Raw genomic sequence first — 17,201 nt, 5'->3', positions numbered from 1 at the left:
CATCTCAGATTTGACAAGCTATTTGCCTTGTTCTTGGTGCAAATACTGGAACTAGATGTTTCCAGACACAAAACAATGACCTTATTTCTCTCAGGTTTCTCTAGCCCAAGGTCAGGCTTCAAAGCTAAGGAATCCAGGATTTCAGTGACTATGTCTTTGGGTCAGACAAGGCCTGCTGGTTTCCAGGTTCTCTTCCTTAGATACAGAGGGCTAAAATACTTAGTGACACCCGTGAATCTCTAAGCCCTCAAAGATTCTGCGCTCCTTGCTAGGAAGTTAAGCAGAGCCAAGAAACATGGGATGAGTTCCCACAATTCTTAATTCCTGATCAAGTGGGTCTTCTGGCATTTCCAAATGGAAGGAGGGTGCCAGAGAAAAGCTGAGTCCAGGAATACCAGCAGCTGAGTAGCTTTTAACAAAGGGCAAGGCTACAGAGTAGAACAGGTAGCTTATTCTTTCTCAGAAAGGTTTGCCTTGCCTTCACAAAAGCCTTGATCATTTACTGTTTCCTGCTGTTAATTCCCATGCTGCATATTTTCACATATATTTCCATATTGAAATTAGCAAAACATGTAACAGGACTCCCTTCAAAGTGGTCTTACCATGCAAATACCCTCCCCTCTCTGTACATTTCATACACATTATTTCTTCATTCAACATTTATGGAGACCAAACAGTGGATGCAAGCACAATAAGGCTGTGGGTGGTGAGTTTCAGTGATATGAAAGACAAGCCATGTTCCAGATGGCCATGCACAGCTGTCACACACAAGATGAAGAATGCCTCAATCAGCTCATCCATGCGAATTGTTGGATTACAAATAAGGAACTTTGGATGGAACTGAACATCAACTTCAATGCACTGGAAATGATTGTGGCAATGCTACAATATTGCAAAGCTTGCAACATGTGCATCCCATAGATGCTCACATAGGAACAGAAAGAACACCATATGCAAGTTTGTCAGGACCTACTGAACCAATGAGGTTGAAGGTGACAGTTTTTTATTGAATTATTACCAGTTATGAGACGTGTGAGATGTAGTGTCACCACTACAAGCCAGAGTCAAAACAGCAGACCATGGAGTAGCAATGTGAATTCCCCCTTGAAGAAAAAGTCCAAGATGCAGCCCCAGCTGGGCAAAGGGATGTGCACTGACTTTTAGGATAGGAAATGAGTGATCCATCTAGATTTCCACAAATCCAGAGAAGCTGTCAAATCAGATCGCTATACTGGAACAGTTATTAAGCTGAAGGCTCACATTTCCTGAGTCTGACCAGAGAAGGCAGCCTTTCTCTTGAAACATAGCAACACCAGGCTGCACACCAGTTTGAAGACCAGAGACCTTAATTGCAATCTTGGCTGGACTGTCCTTCCAAACCCACTTTATAGTTCAGATTTGGCACCTACTGATTTCTTCTATATGGGTTGATAAAAGATGGACTGCATGGGAAACATTTTCCTAGTAATGATGCTGTCCTAGCAGCTATGAAACAGAGGGTCACCTGTGCTAGTGCAGATTTTTATGAGAGTGGGCATGCAGTCTCTTTCTTGTTCATCACTGACAAAAATGCTCAGCTAATGCTGGTCATTACATTGAAAAAATTGTGTTTTGTAGCTGAGAATTTGCTCTATCAAAAGTGTCATTTTACTGTTTGTTGCTGTTGTAGTTTCCACGCTAATGGATAGGAGACATTACTTTTCAAGTGATCTATACACAGGGGGGGAAGCTCTCACACATTAGTTACAGTAACATACCTGTGATAAGTGTGCCACAAGCATTGTCAAATACCATGGCAAGGGTCTCAATCGCTCTCGGACACCCTTGATCTTGGAAGATCTGCAGCATTGAAAGGGTCTGTAGATCCCAAACTATAAAAACCTAGAGAGATGGGGGCAGGGAAGTTAGTACAGTTGAAAATCCAGTAATGATACTATTTTTCATTTGTATGAGAAAAATGATATAGCATCCAATGAAAGTCACATTGTTAAGTGTGTTACATCTGAAAATAAGCAAGACAAATACCTAAGGCATTTTTCATCATGATTTCAATGAGAATAAAAGGCATAGAAAGGCTAAGATTTGCAATGTTGACCTGAGATGAGCTAAGAGCCATCAACACCAACATAGAACATAGAACTCTGAGAAACAAACATGAACGTGACATCTGTCAAACTCAAAATGAAAACAGTAACAGTCAAATCCATTTCTGACAATTCAGAAAACTCAAATCTCTAATTTTAATCCCTCTTTATTAGAAGGATATTTGAAAGCAAAATTCCACTCTGAGAACTATTTTCCTTGCAAATTTGGGACTAGATTTTTTTTTTTTAATATTAGGGATTTCTGCAGTCTTATGTCTGTCTGTTTGCTTATGTACAAGCTTAAGTATTTCTATTCAGGAACAAAAATAAAATAAAATAATCACCTTATACATTTAAACAGAGAAAGTAAATGTTTCTCCAAAACACACCCAGAAAGTTGTACTCTGAAACATAACAAGAGTTTTGACTTTTTCAGTTTTCCTCATTATATTCCATTTCTTCCTTCATTTAGAATTCTATTTATTCTATTTACATCGTTTGTGCCCATTATAATCCATAGGCAGTATTCTCAGTCCTTAAACATGTTTTCGATAATTAAGAACACTTCACTTGTGTTTGTAAATGCTTTGAAAACTTCAGTGCAATTGTTAGGAATACTTTAATGATTACTTCAGAAGAGATACGTTCTACAACTGAACTTACATTTCTTACTCTGTATGCAATAAAGTACTGAAGTATAAATCTTTCCACTTAAAATACAATCTCAGCATAGAAAAAGTATCATGAAAAAAATAAAGTAGAAGACTGTTCGCTGTTTGCAAAATAAAAATGAGTATAAAGTATTAAAAGCAAGAGTAATGGACACAAGTTATTCAGGATTATGCAGTATCAAGAAGGGAAAAGATACACAGATTTAGAGATCATTGGAATTTCCATCCAAAACCTGATTTTAAAGAAATTTACAGAGGATCCAGAAAAATTTTGAAAAAGGAGAGAAAAGAAATAGATACACCAGTTTGAACTGATCACTTCTGACACTAGAGGAAAATTCATATAGAAGTGTTTCAGGATTTTGAGTAAAAAGGAAATTTGAATGCCCTGTTTATTTTCAGGAAAACAGAAAAGTACAGGAAATTGTACTGATTCAGAACCATGTTCATCATATTTCTTCCCAGAGAGGCTGTGGATGCCCCATCCCTGGAGGCATTCAAGGCCAGGCTGGATGTGGCTGTGGGCAGCCTGGTCTGGTGGTTGGCGACCCTGCCCATGGCAGGGGATTGAAACTAGATGATCTTTGAGGTCCTTTTCAACCCAGGCCATTCTGTGATATTTCTCTAATAGATTTCTGACTATTTGAGAAATTTACTCAGGCATGCAATTGCTGAATCATACAAAAAGAGCCTTTTGAAGGAATAGCCAGTGAGAGTGTTTGAAGAAAACTTGGTTAAATAGAGAAAACTATGAAGCTGTTTGTTCACCTAGAAAAAAAAGTGGAGAAGCAAAAATACAAAGAAGAATTGGTGATGGAAGTTGAAAAAGTTAGTGCAATATTGAAGGTAAATCTCCAAGCTGATTTCTGGCCCAATCACAATTAGGTGTAAAAACAGCTCTAAGAACACAATATTAATCAGAAGTAAGTATCAATGGAGATACTCAAGTCAGGTGAAAAGAATAAGGCCTTGAACAGAGACCTTCCTGTAAATACCTATTAAATTAATATTCTATTAAAAATTGGAATAAAACTGAAGATACACAATTTTAATAGTATCGTGTTTTTTTTCAAGCAAAATTGGTCAGACAAAACATAAGTTTGACATTTTATCACAGCAGTAAATCACAGAGAAAATGATTTTACAGCACAAGTGAACACAAGCAAAAACCTGGTCATTAATAAATCTCTTCCTTCCACTCAACCTTTCTTCTTTTTGGGGGCAGGAGATGGGGAGAAAACATAAACCACTGTTTCATAGAAGTAACTTTAACACAAGGCATCACCAGCATGGCAGTGTGATACAATGTCACTGCTGCTTATCTGCATCAGCACATATAACTGGCATGAATTCATGAGGAAAGACAAGAAACAAAAACTGTGCTGAATTTGAAACTAGGAGGCCACTGGGGGAACTTTCTGAGGATCATTTTAAAAAACTGTTCTATTTAATAAAGAACTTCCGAATCCTGGTAAGCACTGGGAAACACTGAAGCCCTTTGAAGACATACTCTTTATGGCAAAATGCTTTTTGACTGTGTCTTGTGAAATCACACACAGACTATTTTTGAGAAAACAAAATCAGAGTGGAGGCAGAGTGCAGAAAGAAGGATCTTCAATTGCTGTTGAAAATTATTGTTTTCCTTCTTCACACTGTTTCCACCGTACAGGAAAACTTAAGCTACATTAACAGTGATACTGCCTGCAGTGCTGACTTAAATGAAGAATACTTGTTGGCTCAGTTCTAGTATATTAGCAGAATTAGCATTGACCCATGGACATTCCTTTTGCATATAGATGTTGTAGTCCGAAATGGTGCAGAGATTCTTCTTAAGGGATTTCATTTGCTACACAGCTTACCTACTTAAGTGTGTCATTGAAGGTTCCATGCTGCAAGTGAAAAAGTTACAAACTCATATCCAAAGTCCAAACCCCCAAAGAAAAATCACCAGGCATGAAGCAGAGGTCAAACTGCAGCTCTGCTTGCCATGTTATTTAATAGAGTAAGTTACCCGTGGAGTTCAGTTTTGCATCCTGTGATCTCTGAAGGTGATCCTATAAAGTACTACAACTCCCCGTAGTTATTAGAAGACTTAAAAACAAATTGATGTCAGTGGGATTACTTTTGAGGCAAAGACAAGGAGGATTTAGTTCTAAGCATATTAACACAACATGATGCAGCAGCTGATTCTATACCTAGTGACTTACTGAGACAGTAATTTGCTGAAGTTCAAAATAATATACATTTCAAATCACTTCCTTAAGTAGTACCACAAACCTGGCAATACATAAGGCTACTTTCTCAGTCATTGAGAAATACTGAAAAAAATTAAACCGGGTAATAAGCAACAGTGAATCTGTTTGCAAATTAGTGGGTCTGCAGGCTATTTACTAGGTCCTATACAGTGACAGATTTTGTAAAAGACCTGTATATCTGTCTGTACTGTCTGCTCAGTATGCTGACAGTAGAACTGCCTGACCCCTCACACAAATATGAAATGACCCTTAACTCTTCCAGAAAACAGTTTAAGTGGATATTTAGATAGTGTGTGGGTCAGAAGCAAGAAGTCTGAGGTTCAAGCACAGACATGTGGCCCTGAACACCTGGGTTGGGTGAGCTCAAAACAACAATCATGTTCTTCCTGCTAATGTTCAGCTCACCTTAGAATAATGACACAGCTCTCACCTTAGATGTAGTATTGAAATATTCTTCATGTAAACACCTCATTTGCATTTTAAGATCCAATATTTCTTCCTTTACCAATCAAAAAACAAAGGAACTAGAAAACTGCAGGTCTGCAAGTTCATTCTTAATGTAGCTTAATCCTTAGATCTCAGTTTTTGGTTAGAAAATCTAAAGAAATTAACACAGGCTGAATATGGCTCTTGATTTTTTTTTCTTCTGAGCAAATACAGATTATTTAATGCTTTAATAATCAGACATTTGCCCAGAAACAGAAAACCTACTGGATCATTTCCTTCACATATGCCTAGAATATATGAAGGCAACTCAATTATGAAGGCAATTCATGCATTCTCATAAACTGAGAAACAGCATTTTGGAATACCACCATAACTAGAACAAATTTTCCTCAAACAGTCCAACTGCACGCTGGTTGCAAGCACGCATGTATATGTCATAAATTTAGGTGCTAGAGAGAAAAATATAGGTTTAAGCCAAAAAAGCATATTTAAAATTAGTTCTAAATCCTTCTTCTTCACAGAATCATGGCTTGGCTGAGCTTGGCAGGGACCTCCTGGATCCATCTGCTCTACCAGGCTCAAGCAGGGCTACCCAGATCAGGCTGCACTGGACCACATCCAGATGCTTTTTAAGGTCTCCAATGGCAACCTCTCTGGGCAACCTACGCCAGTCCTCAGCTACCCTCAGAGTAAAAAAATGCTTTCTGATGCATAGATCATTTTTCCTGTGTTTCAGTTTTTGCCCACCGTCTGTCACTGGGCATCAATTAAAAAAGCCTTGCTCTTCTTTGATAAGAGGCTCCCTGAGCCTGCTCATCTCTATGCTAATTTTGCAGTTCTTACTTGCAGACTATTCAAGAGAAAAAGTAATTTGCATTGCAAGTACCAGGAAGTTGGTTAAGTTGATGAAAAAAAAAAAAAAAAAAAAAAGAACCTTAAAGAATATTTGACGTTTGTGCAAAATGAGAAGAATATGATATCTGGGAGGAGTAAATAAAATAAATTATTATCATAAAATCACACCAGAAAGGACAGGATTAACTTTGACTTTCAAAGCAGTATATGAAAATGTATCTGAAAGAGATGTAGCCAAATAATTTCTGTGCAGGGTATCTGGAGGAGATTTCTCAAATGCCTTTTTCTAATTTTCTGGATTAAATTTAATATTGTTGATGTACATTTTAGTAACAGTCCCGATTAGCAATGGTTTGACATAAACAGTGTAATTCCAGCTCAGCTGTTGTAATTTTTAAGGAAGATGGATGACCATATTATAAATACATCCTTAAAGCAATGTTATTTGATTTCAAAATAGGCTAGAGAAACATAGATGGTAATCTACACAGGCTTTGATAAAATTACATGCTTGGTTCTAGACAGGCAGAAAACATTTATGACTCTCCTGTGAGATATTACACAGCAAGTTTGCCATTCAGCAGACCTGGAGAGGAAAAGCTAGAGGCTGCTAGTATTAAGATTCCTGTAAATTTGCAAAATCACAAGAGATACAAACCAATAACATGTCTTGCTCTTTTTATCTTCTGTCTTAGTTTCAGCTGGGATGGAACTGTTTTCTTCAGAGTATCTAGTATGATGCTATGTTTTTGTTCTAGGAGAAAAAACAATTTTCATAACACACCGATGTTCATTGTGGCAGCTAAGTAGTGTTGAACAACTTTGTACACCTCCGTTCACTCATTCCATCCCCTTCCCTGTCAGATATGGGAAAGAATTGAAAAAAAAGTCCCACAAAGTAGAGCTTGTATGGGTTGAGACAAAACCACTAACTAATATAGAGAAAAGGAAAAGGAGAAGAATTAGGACACACACACATGTATGTATATAACAAATGATGCACAATTAATTGCTCACCATCCCCAACCAATGCCCAGCCAGCCCCGAGTAGCAGGGGAGAGAACTCCCACTCCCTACAGAACTCCTTCTGCATGATGTCATATTTATGGAATATCCCTTTAGCCAGTTTAAGTCAGCTGTCCTAATTCTGTTCCATCCCAGCTCCATGGGCCCTTTGCTGAGAATGGCCTTGGTTCTGTCCAGAACTGCTGAGCAGCAACTATAAACATCAGTATGTTATCAACATTGTTTTTTCTCCTAGAACCAAAACGTAGCATCATATCAGACACTGTGAAGAAAACAACTCCATCCCATCTGAAACTAAGACATCCGTCCTGGATTCTGTCAGAATAACAACAAGAGGAAGGTATGTTTATAACAGAGTCAATTGCAGTACTTTCCCACCACGCGTAAGTACGTACATTACTTTAAGTATTAGCTATTAAAAATGAAATTACTTTTAAAGAGAAAAAGGGCAAAGAAAATTCCATTGATTTGAAAATAAAAGTTTTGTGTTGTTTATAAGGGATAGCACAGAGTGTTATAGTAGGAAGGTACTCCTTATCCTCGCCCCATTGATCAACACATGCACTGAGATTGTTTTTACGCGTTCAAGCATGTAGTGCCAAATCTTGCTCACCTGACTCACTTAAGCAGTCTAATTCAACCACAGGAGTAGTTTTAGTTAAATTAGGGTGGCTTTCATCAATAATTCAGCAGGCAAGACAAAATATTTCGACCTCTACTGTTCTAGTTCCAAATTCCCACTCCACACTAAGTGAGACACAATGGTTTTCACGGCTACACAGCATTTCAGTACCACTGCTATACCACTATCCTTAATTTTCTCATTTCCACTAATCACTCTAAGGGAAAAACCACAAGAACAACCCTCTTCCTGCACCCAGGTTTAATAGCCCCTACCTATGACTGTTCTTTTCCCCCCAGTGGTTTCTGAATGTATTGAAAGCGTTCTGCAGCATTAAAAAATAAAAATAACTGCTTCCAGTTGCAGCAGAATGAGCAAAATAAATACAGAGAGGAAGGGACAGTGTTGAATTATATACGTTGAGATATCTCACTCTATCAGTGAGACTATTTGTTCACAGTTTTTGTCTGTTCCTAAAAACATGAGAGATTGAGTTGCAGTAGCCAGTGAACATACAGCAGGTAGAAGCACTGCTGTGTCAGATAATGAAATTCTTTACTGCTAGACATCCTTATGGCAGGCTAATAGGAGACTCTTAGGATGTAGCTACTTTAACAAAGAGCTTGTGTAGTATTTAAAAGTCTGTATTCTGGTGAAATGTTTCATGCTTTTTCAGCATGGTCATCACCACTGGCTATACATTTTGCCAGCAATGAACAAGAATCAGCATGCTGTACTTGTAAAAATCTGCACAATTTCTATTCACAAACAATACTTTTAATTACTAAGTTTCATAGCTGACATTGTTCAAAAAGAGGCTGAGAGTTGATCATGGTGCATAGAGTGGCGAGTATAAGAAAAAACTCACATATATATTTGGTAGGTTGACAAAGAGAGGAAAGGGAAGTGAAGCAGCAGGAAGTTGTTGCAGATGATTAGTACTGAATTAAGCATTCAGACACTGGTTTTGTAATAATTCTGCCATAATTTAGCTGACAGGTAACACAGAATATCAGAATTTTAATATTTATTATGTGTTTTTTTTGCACACACAAAAAAAAGTCAAATATGTCAATTCTAGTCTTGCTACTAAAAAAAAAAATACGGAAATGTTAAGCTAAAAGCCTACTTTTTAATTAAAAATAAACAGATTATCAGTAAGATTAGGACTAGATGCTATCAGTATTAATTACTCAGAAACACATTGCTATTTTGATTGGAAATATTGATTTGAAATTAGGAAAAATATTTTACCTTTGCAAATGAAAGGCTGATGACATGCTGATCTTTTTCATTCGTCACAATTTCCACAATACTGTGCTGATGTCCAGACAGCTTTCCTGAAGGCCTAGTATTAACATAGGGATGCCACAAACGAAGGAGTTTGTCATGACCTGTCAGAAAAATATATATATACACTCAAAAGACTGAATAGTCACTAATACTGTTAAGTAAGCTTCTTGATGGAGGTACTAGTGCTCATAAGTCTCAGCTTTCAGCGCATAGCCAACTCACATGAGAATACTAACTTTTCATTTCAAAGGCTGGATTCCAGCTTACATGTTAACATGTATTCATTGCTTGATCCCATACTTGCATTAAAACCACATAACTGATTAGCATTTTGAAGGCTTTTAATTTTGTTAGGGGAACGTCAGAGGCTCTGGCTGTGATTACATGTGCTGGCCCTGTAAAAGCTTAACACATAATTAAACAGAGTTGGGGTGTAGACTTTTTTCCCCTCAGAAACCTTATTTAGAAAATGATCAAAAAAATAATAATGTCCACTTAGTGAAGGGGGGTGGTGGTCATACATAATGGCAAGGGGAGCAGACATGCAAGTTGATGGCAGGTAGGTAACTAGTGATGAGAAATTTTGTGTCTTAATATAATGAGAATTAAGTCTTCTCCTTTTATTTGTGTGTTCAAACATTGAAATTACTTTCAACAATAGAATCACTAATACTTGTTATTCTTTTCAATATCTTAAATAAATTAGCCTCATTAAGAAAGAAAACCTTTCCCTACATAAAATGCTTTCTACATGAAATTTTTACCAATTTTTAACTTTATTCATGCCAGGAATGCACAAAGGCTATTGGGCAAGCACAGAAGACCATTTTTTATCAGTCTTGAACTGCTACTTTTAGACTAAGAAATCACTAACAGATTGGATTTTGCTTTATTACTGCATTCGAAAAATCAGCGGGGTTAAAAGATGATTTATCATATTATTCAAAGCTGGTAATTTCCAGCTTCTGTATACATACATAATTTGCTTTTTACTGTAACTGTTCTCTGATGTAGTGACTAAGACATAGTTAGAATTGAAATAAATATAGAGTAAGAGGAAAACCATATCACTTTAAGCATAATAACGCAAAATATTACACAAAAGTTACTCTAAACTACCATGGACTCTATATTTTAGGCCACTAATGGGATTATATCATTTCATTCATAAAAGAAATACAGGTTTAAGCAACAAAAGTGAACTCTGCATCAGTTTTGCTTGTATCTTTCTCATTCATTACCACAAATGAGAAACATTTGGAAGACAAAGTTTGGATGTATCACAGTACTGGTGAAACTGATTACAGTATTCAAATACAACTAAATAAATGATTGAAGAGTAGGAGTGTTAACACACTTTAATAGTCTCTTCCTAATGAAAAATGCATTGTAGGATTCAGTACTTTGCATACCACTTGTGCTATAAATACATCCCTAAATAAGAATAGATTGAGGCTTAGTAAAGTCATTAGCAAATTATCCTCCTTGATTACACAATAAGCTATTGTATAATCAAAGGCTGGACTTTCTTTTTAATTGCTGAATATGACAAACAATTTTCACTAGTGCCTGTACATTCCAAAGAAATCTTTATGTAACATTCCTAGACTATTTAGCTGCTCTGGCCATTGATTTTCAGGGTGTATTACTAGTCAACAAGACTTTACTAACTCAGGTGCCTATATTCATTTGAAAGAGTTTAATTATGTCATTAACTGTATTTCCTGTGTTTCTCAGAGAGAATGCTGGTTTTTAAGTTACAAAGACAAAACTAGCGTGCCCTGGTGCAGCTTTGCAGGGGTCCTGTCTGATCTAAACTTCACAGTAAATTTGAAAGGGACTATCACATCCTTTAATTGGTTCAGCAGTTCATTTCCACTCTTGCCTATGACTATTAGCTGTACAGCCTAGGAATTCTTCCTTTTGTATTCAAGGGAAGCAGCAAGACTAAGCACTACAAATGAGGGTGAGGCAGGAGGATGCCTTCTGACATCAGTAAAGATCAGTGGGCAAACAAGATAGACAGGATTCCAAATCAAAAATATAAGTGTAATGAGCAAGAACAAACTGGAAGATTGTTTTACGTAAGAATAATTGTTACGCTTCAAAGACATAATTGCAGACTTCTTGAACACAATATTGATCTTCTGTCATGTTGTTTATGCTTTCTGTGTTTTTTGCAGTGAAAGTCAAGATAAATTAAAATGCAGTGACAAGACAGCCTATCTTACAAAAATACTCTGATCAGGTAGTGGTTTAGATAGGATAGAATGCCCTACAATTCAAGTCTAGTCTCTGGTCAACACAGACATATATGTAATCTATCTTTTTCAAAAATTTCAAGCACCATTTTAAACAAAGAGGATATTTCTGCTACTTCCACTATTCAGTGGTACACAAGTATCTTAAGTATTGCAACATGACTGCCCTGTTTTTATACCATTGCTGTTCTTATTTTTCTAGAAAGTTTATCCAGATTTTTTTTTCCTCCTCTATGAACAATTTTCAGTGTGTAACAGAAAGCATTATTTCTTGTGTATATCATCTTCTGCCATGCTCAGATATTTTACTCCATCTTTATCACTACAGTAAAATTCTCCAGTTCTACCTGCAGGAAATACCAATTACATTCCTATAGGGCTTCCTTACTTTACGTCATCATAAAATTTCTTCAGGCTTCGTTTTTTTGTGACAAATAATCAATCTAAATAAGATCTCCTCAAAGGATGTACTTCAGGATTTTCACTAATAGCCCTATTGCTTTCCCTTTTAATTTTGTGTCTAAAAAAAAAAAAAAAAAAAAAATCAATAAAATTTATGAAATCTAAAAATAAATATCAGACAAGATGGATATCATCTTAGTTTTCCCTGTAGTAAATTTCATTTGATCTTGAATTGCATTATTTCCTTGTCTAGGTGTTGCGCTTTTTCCCCCCTCAAATTTATTTTCATGTTTTGCTTATTATAAAGGCTGGGCAGCAGAGCCTTGGCCATTTTCACCAACAGACAGCATCGCTGTGGTTACTCCAAAGCACTACTATATCAAACAGAATACACTAAGACTGCTGCCATACTCTAGATGCATTCCTACAGAATGAAATATGAACACTGCAATAAAAAAGCTCCTAAAATATTAGATAATGGAAATAAATGGTTATAAGAGTACTATTTTTGAGTCTCTATTGGGAGGAAAAAAAAAAAAAAAGAACAGCAAAACTGTGGTGGAACATGATCAAAGAGAAAAGCAACAGAAAGTATTAAGGTGGGCCAGTGTGACTGCTTATGACGAGAAAGAAAGGCTAAGGAGTAATGCAAAGGGAGCAAGGAGAAATTTCTAAAACCTGACCAAGACAGTCATCACTCATAACCATAGCTTGGAAAACTGTTTTATAGTAGATCAAACAACTGTTTTCTCTTGTTTTGTCATATAAATAACAAAATCCCTGAATCAAACACAGACTGAGTCCTTATTAGATTTCTTTGAGGGACTGCATCTCTTCAGAGCCAAACTCCCAGCAATTATTAGCAGTATCTCTGTTAACTGTAAATTAAGATGGAAGCCACTGTTTGTACTCTTAAAATACTAACTCAGTTTTTATTTTATCTTTTAACTGAAAATAAAAAGTTACAACAAAACAATATCTTGGAAAAATATTATATAAGCCTCATACTTACCCCCAGTGACAATGACCTTTGCTTTTCCACAGTACGTGAAGGCATTGACTCCTCTAGGAACAGAAAATTCTTTTACAGGTCTGTAATCATCAATAAAGTAGTTAATCAAGTAGGAAGCAGTAGGAAAACACAGTCAAGTGCAATTCCACTGTACTCCTCTGTAGTATATAGAATAGCTGTTTGCATAACACGTAATTTTTATTTTTTATTTTTTAAACAAGATACTAAATAAGTGACTTAGATGCTAGCAAATGAAGGCACTCTCCACTAAAATAGTATGTCTCTGATTTGAGCATCTGAATCCTTAGCCAGACACACTCCAAACACAATCCTGAAGTGGTAATTGTTGCCAAAGAAGGCCTTCACAAAAGAATATGCTCAAAGCATGCTTCAAGTATTAAACCAACCATCTTTGCCTGTTTCGGATATAGAGTAGTTACTATTTTACATAAACCAAGTACATTTTTCCACAGTTTATTTCATATTAGTCCATACAGTGCAATTATTTTATCTATTTTATCTTGCATAAAAACACGAAGAGACTGACAAGCTCCTGAAAAATATTTTACAAAAATTCTCTCATATTCACTAAAACAAAACAATACCAAAACAGGCATTCAGCCAACAGAGATTGACTCTGTGTTCCATCTAAGCCCATCATTTGAACAACCTCATCACTCCACATTTCATGAATTGCTACCAATGAATGAGAATTTTTTGTACTTGGGATTTAGCAACAGCAAGACTAATACTCATCTCTGCCAGGAAACAATGACTGCCAATATAGTTAAGCTAGACAGACTGAAATGAGAATACACTTAAAGATATATATTTTTTTCTTTGAAATCCAGATAGGTAGCCAATTCATTTATACTGAATGAGAGAACAACTATGGGCATTGCTAACTGTAACTGTGGATGTTGGTAAATATGTTGAAAATCTCTGGAAACTTTGAGGATGAAAGAATTTTTTCTAGGCAGATCTAAATAAAAGACTGTTGAGTTTCTATTAACTAAAGGGAGAACAGCTTTCTTTCCAGAACCCTAGCAAAGGAATCTTCTTTTGATGGTGTAAAATAGCGAGTAATTGACTTAAATGTGTGATTGGCAGATAGCTTCACAATTTCTCATCTTTTTCCTTAATTTTTACCCTTTAACAAACTGTCTTGATTATTTACCAATAACAACATAAATAAGGGGAGTGTGAGGTCTTGCTCAAGTCATGGCTTTCTTGCCTTGTACCTTGTGATCTTTGCCACACTTCATCTTTATATATATATATATACATATATATATATACACACACACTTTACAAGAAAAGATTATAACCACTCATTAACCATCATCTACACAGAAACTGAATAGTCACATAGGAGACATGACACATTCCATCCCTTTTCAAGTACAGTAGCAGCTGCTTGCTGGAAACAATTGGGCAAGTTTTGTTAGCACTAGTAAATCATATAATGGAACCACAATTACTTATGGAAAGGGCATTTCAGAAGTGATTTGATGCACAGCTATTTTGATAATGTAATTATTCAATTGGCTAAATGTAATTTCAGTTAGCCATTGTATGAAAGTGCATAGAGATATATATTTTATTGCATTTGAAGTTAGTGTTAACTGAAAGACCTACCAAGACATTTGTGGTTAACACTCTACACAATAAACTGATTAGTGGTAGCATGTACAGTTTTGACAATTCTGATTTTCCAGTTTGTTTTCTTCCCAAATTAATTCTAGCTTCCCAAAACTTACTGAAAACTCAAATGGAACATTTTGCAGTTCACAGATTAAACTGTTCTCTTGATTTAAGCGAGTGGAACTGAATCTTTTGAAATTAAATCTAAAGCTGAAACTTCTGGTTTTGTGGATATCAAGTTTAAATAGATAGATACATGATTACACATAGCAGTGCAATCTTTTCTAACTATATTTTTCCTGCTGAGAAGTTACATCAGACAACACTGCCAATGTAGTTTATTTTTAGAGATGCAACAAACACAAACATCAATTCTTGCCTACATTATAAGCTAGGAAACAAAAACGTTCAAGTATTCAAGCAGTGGTATTTTTATATGCATTATCAGTGCTTTAGAAAAAACAGCTTCAATACAGCAAGATGGCATCTTGCAAGGCACTAATCTCATGCAGTTATATTTTTCTGACTTTATCACATACTTACAAGTTGTCCTCTAGTCGCTTTATGTCATCTAAAACAAATGAATGAATGCTGTCCGAGGAGCAGGATCCAAAACAATTTAGGTCAGAAATATATTTAACTTTCAAAACCCAGTCAGCATGAAGCTTGCGTTTAACACTATGGATACAAATTGAGATGCTATTATTAGGATTTAGTAGCATCTACTGCAACATGCCCATAGCTGGACACAAATTTTGTCAGTATGATTATACACAATAAATGCTATCACTGAATATCCAAGCCAGGTCCAGAACACATCTCTCAGCTCAATAGCAAACATATTAGAACAGAGCTAGTGTTAGAGTTGAATTATGCTCTTCTCTAGTAATAACGATGCTTCTATTTAATAAGACACAATAAGGCTTCCCTATATCTGGATAAAAGCAATTGTGAATTCTTCCCTGAAATTTTGCTCTCCAGCCCTTCTACTGTAAGATCTACTGAAAACTCTATCACTTCCTTCACACAACAAGCAAATTACATTACTTGCAGTTTTAAAAATTATTTTCTTTGTTAGGTTGGGTTAATTCACAGAGAAGCTGACCCTTCACTCAGTCCAGAGAACACTCCAAACTAACAAATAACGCCCAACATAAAATATTTTATCATAAATAACTTACATGTTAAAATCTTTGGAATCCAAGATCTGAAGTTGAGATTCTTTTTTACCTTTACATTGCTTCAATCCAAGGTGATCACTGGTCACTTTAAGTAAGTAAACATAGCCTTTGTCATCTCCCATTAGGATACTGTCCTCACCCACTTGATCAGACATAGTTGCCGTGCAAACACAGAGCAGACTGTTTTCCATTGGTTTGATGTTGAAGTAATTACCCTGTGAAATTCAGTGGTTTATTGGGATGGTGTATTTGCTAAGATTGTAAATGGTTTTCTTCTAGACAACATCTTTGTCAACAGGAAATGTGAGACAGCTGATTTAGAGAATTACTAATCATAAAATGAACAGTAACACACAGTTCAGAAGTTATTAATACAGCCTAGGAGTACCAAATGTGCTTAAACAGCCTGAATTTTTAGGTATTGAGATGAGGCAATGAATACAGCTGCAAGCCACTGTGGTATTTTCCTACAGTGAGAAGGCCAAGGAGTAGTACTTGAGGTCATCTGCATCATACTACTTATTGGTTAAACTCTCTGGACTCCATCTGTTATTTGATTAAAGCACCCTGCCAACCTAAACTGTCAACTGTTCATATACCATAGAAATCAACTGCTTCTTAGTTCTCTGTATGGCACAGAAACACTGAAAAGACATACCACAGAGTGTCTGTATATTATTCCTGTGATTTCAAAATATAATTATTTCTCATTCAGTCACAAGACAGTTACAGCTCACACTTGCACTGATATAATGACTGGAGGAAACCTCTATGAGAATAAATGTTCAAGCCTTCCCTCTCAGAATTCCAACTGAATGGAAAGAAAGACTTCCATTGACTTATCCGAGCATGGGAACAGGACTTTTAATTTTATTAATTTTAAGAGAACAAACAAAAAAAATGATAAAGCTTTATCTTATTCTAAAAATATTTACTTTGCTTCTTTTTCTTATATCTCCTCAAAGCTACTGAGAAAGCCACAGAAACTGGGCGAAAGAGCCAAGACATGGATGAGAAATCCTTGTAAAAAAAAAGTCATATTCTATAATAAAGTATAAACTTGCATAAATATAAACTTGCTTGAACATATACTATCAAAATTGATATGCTTTTACATGTGAAAAGTCCAAAACAAAAATATAATATGTGAAGCAAGATTTTCTTTAAATCAAAAAGTTATCTCAAAGGAGTCTATGCTGAATTCCTTTGGAAGACTTGTCCCTTGATTTTTAATACAGTCCAAGATAGCTGTGCACACACATCAGATACATACACATTCTGCATTAGATACACGCAGAAGAACAAACTGCTTTTGTCAGTTTGTTTGCAACAACAATAGGACAAGAATTTCCTTCTTCTTTCAAGTTTTAAGACAGTCTAAAAATTACATTTGGTGTGGAAAGAGTATTCTTTCTTTAGAAAGAATGGTTTCCTTGAGTTCCTTCCTA

At 35.9% G+C, this 17,201-nt stretch overlaps 1 protein-coding gene across 1 annotated transcript in view; it reads right to left on the bottom strand.

Moving 5' to 3' along the window:
- The window catches only part of WDR64 (WD repeat domain 64), a 61,599-nt gene that overhangs the window by 26,970 nt on the left and 17,428 nt on the right, over window positions 1-17,201 (bottom strand). The window contains exons 7-11 of the mRNA XM_042827353.1: window positions 15,754-15,968; window positions 15,116-15,250; window positions 12,929-13,008; window positions 9,215-9,354; window positions 1,758-1,881 (exon numbers count right to left, since the gene is read on the bottom strand). Of these exons, the coding sequence (XP_042683287.1) occupies window positions 1,758-1,881; window positions 9,215-9,354; window positions 12,929-13,008; window positions 15,116-15,250; window positions 15,754-15,968 (694 nt within the window). The remainder of the gene's footprint in view (window positions 1-1,757; window positions 1,882-9,214; window positions 9,355-12,928; window positions 13,009-15,115; window positions 15,251-15,753; window positions 15,969-17,201) is intronic.

Source organism: Centrocercus urophasianus, unplaced genomic scaffold (genome assembly GCF_019232065.1).
Source record: "Centrocercus urophasianus isolate 14NV4802_14NV808 unplaced genomic scaffold, USGS_Curo_1.0 seq_10, whole genome shotgun sequence".
NCBI classification, from domain to species: Eukaryota; Metazoa; Chordata; class Aves; order Galliformes; family Phasianidae; genus Centrocercus; species Centrocercus urophasianus.
This window is presented reverse-complemented; position numbering and strand designations above follow the sequence as displayed.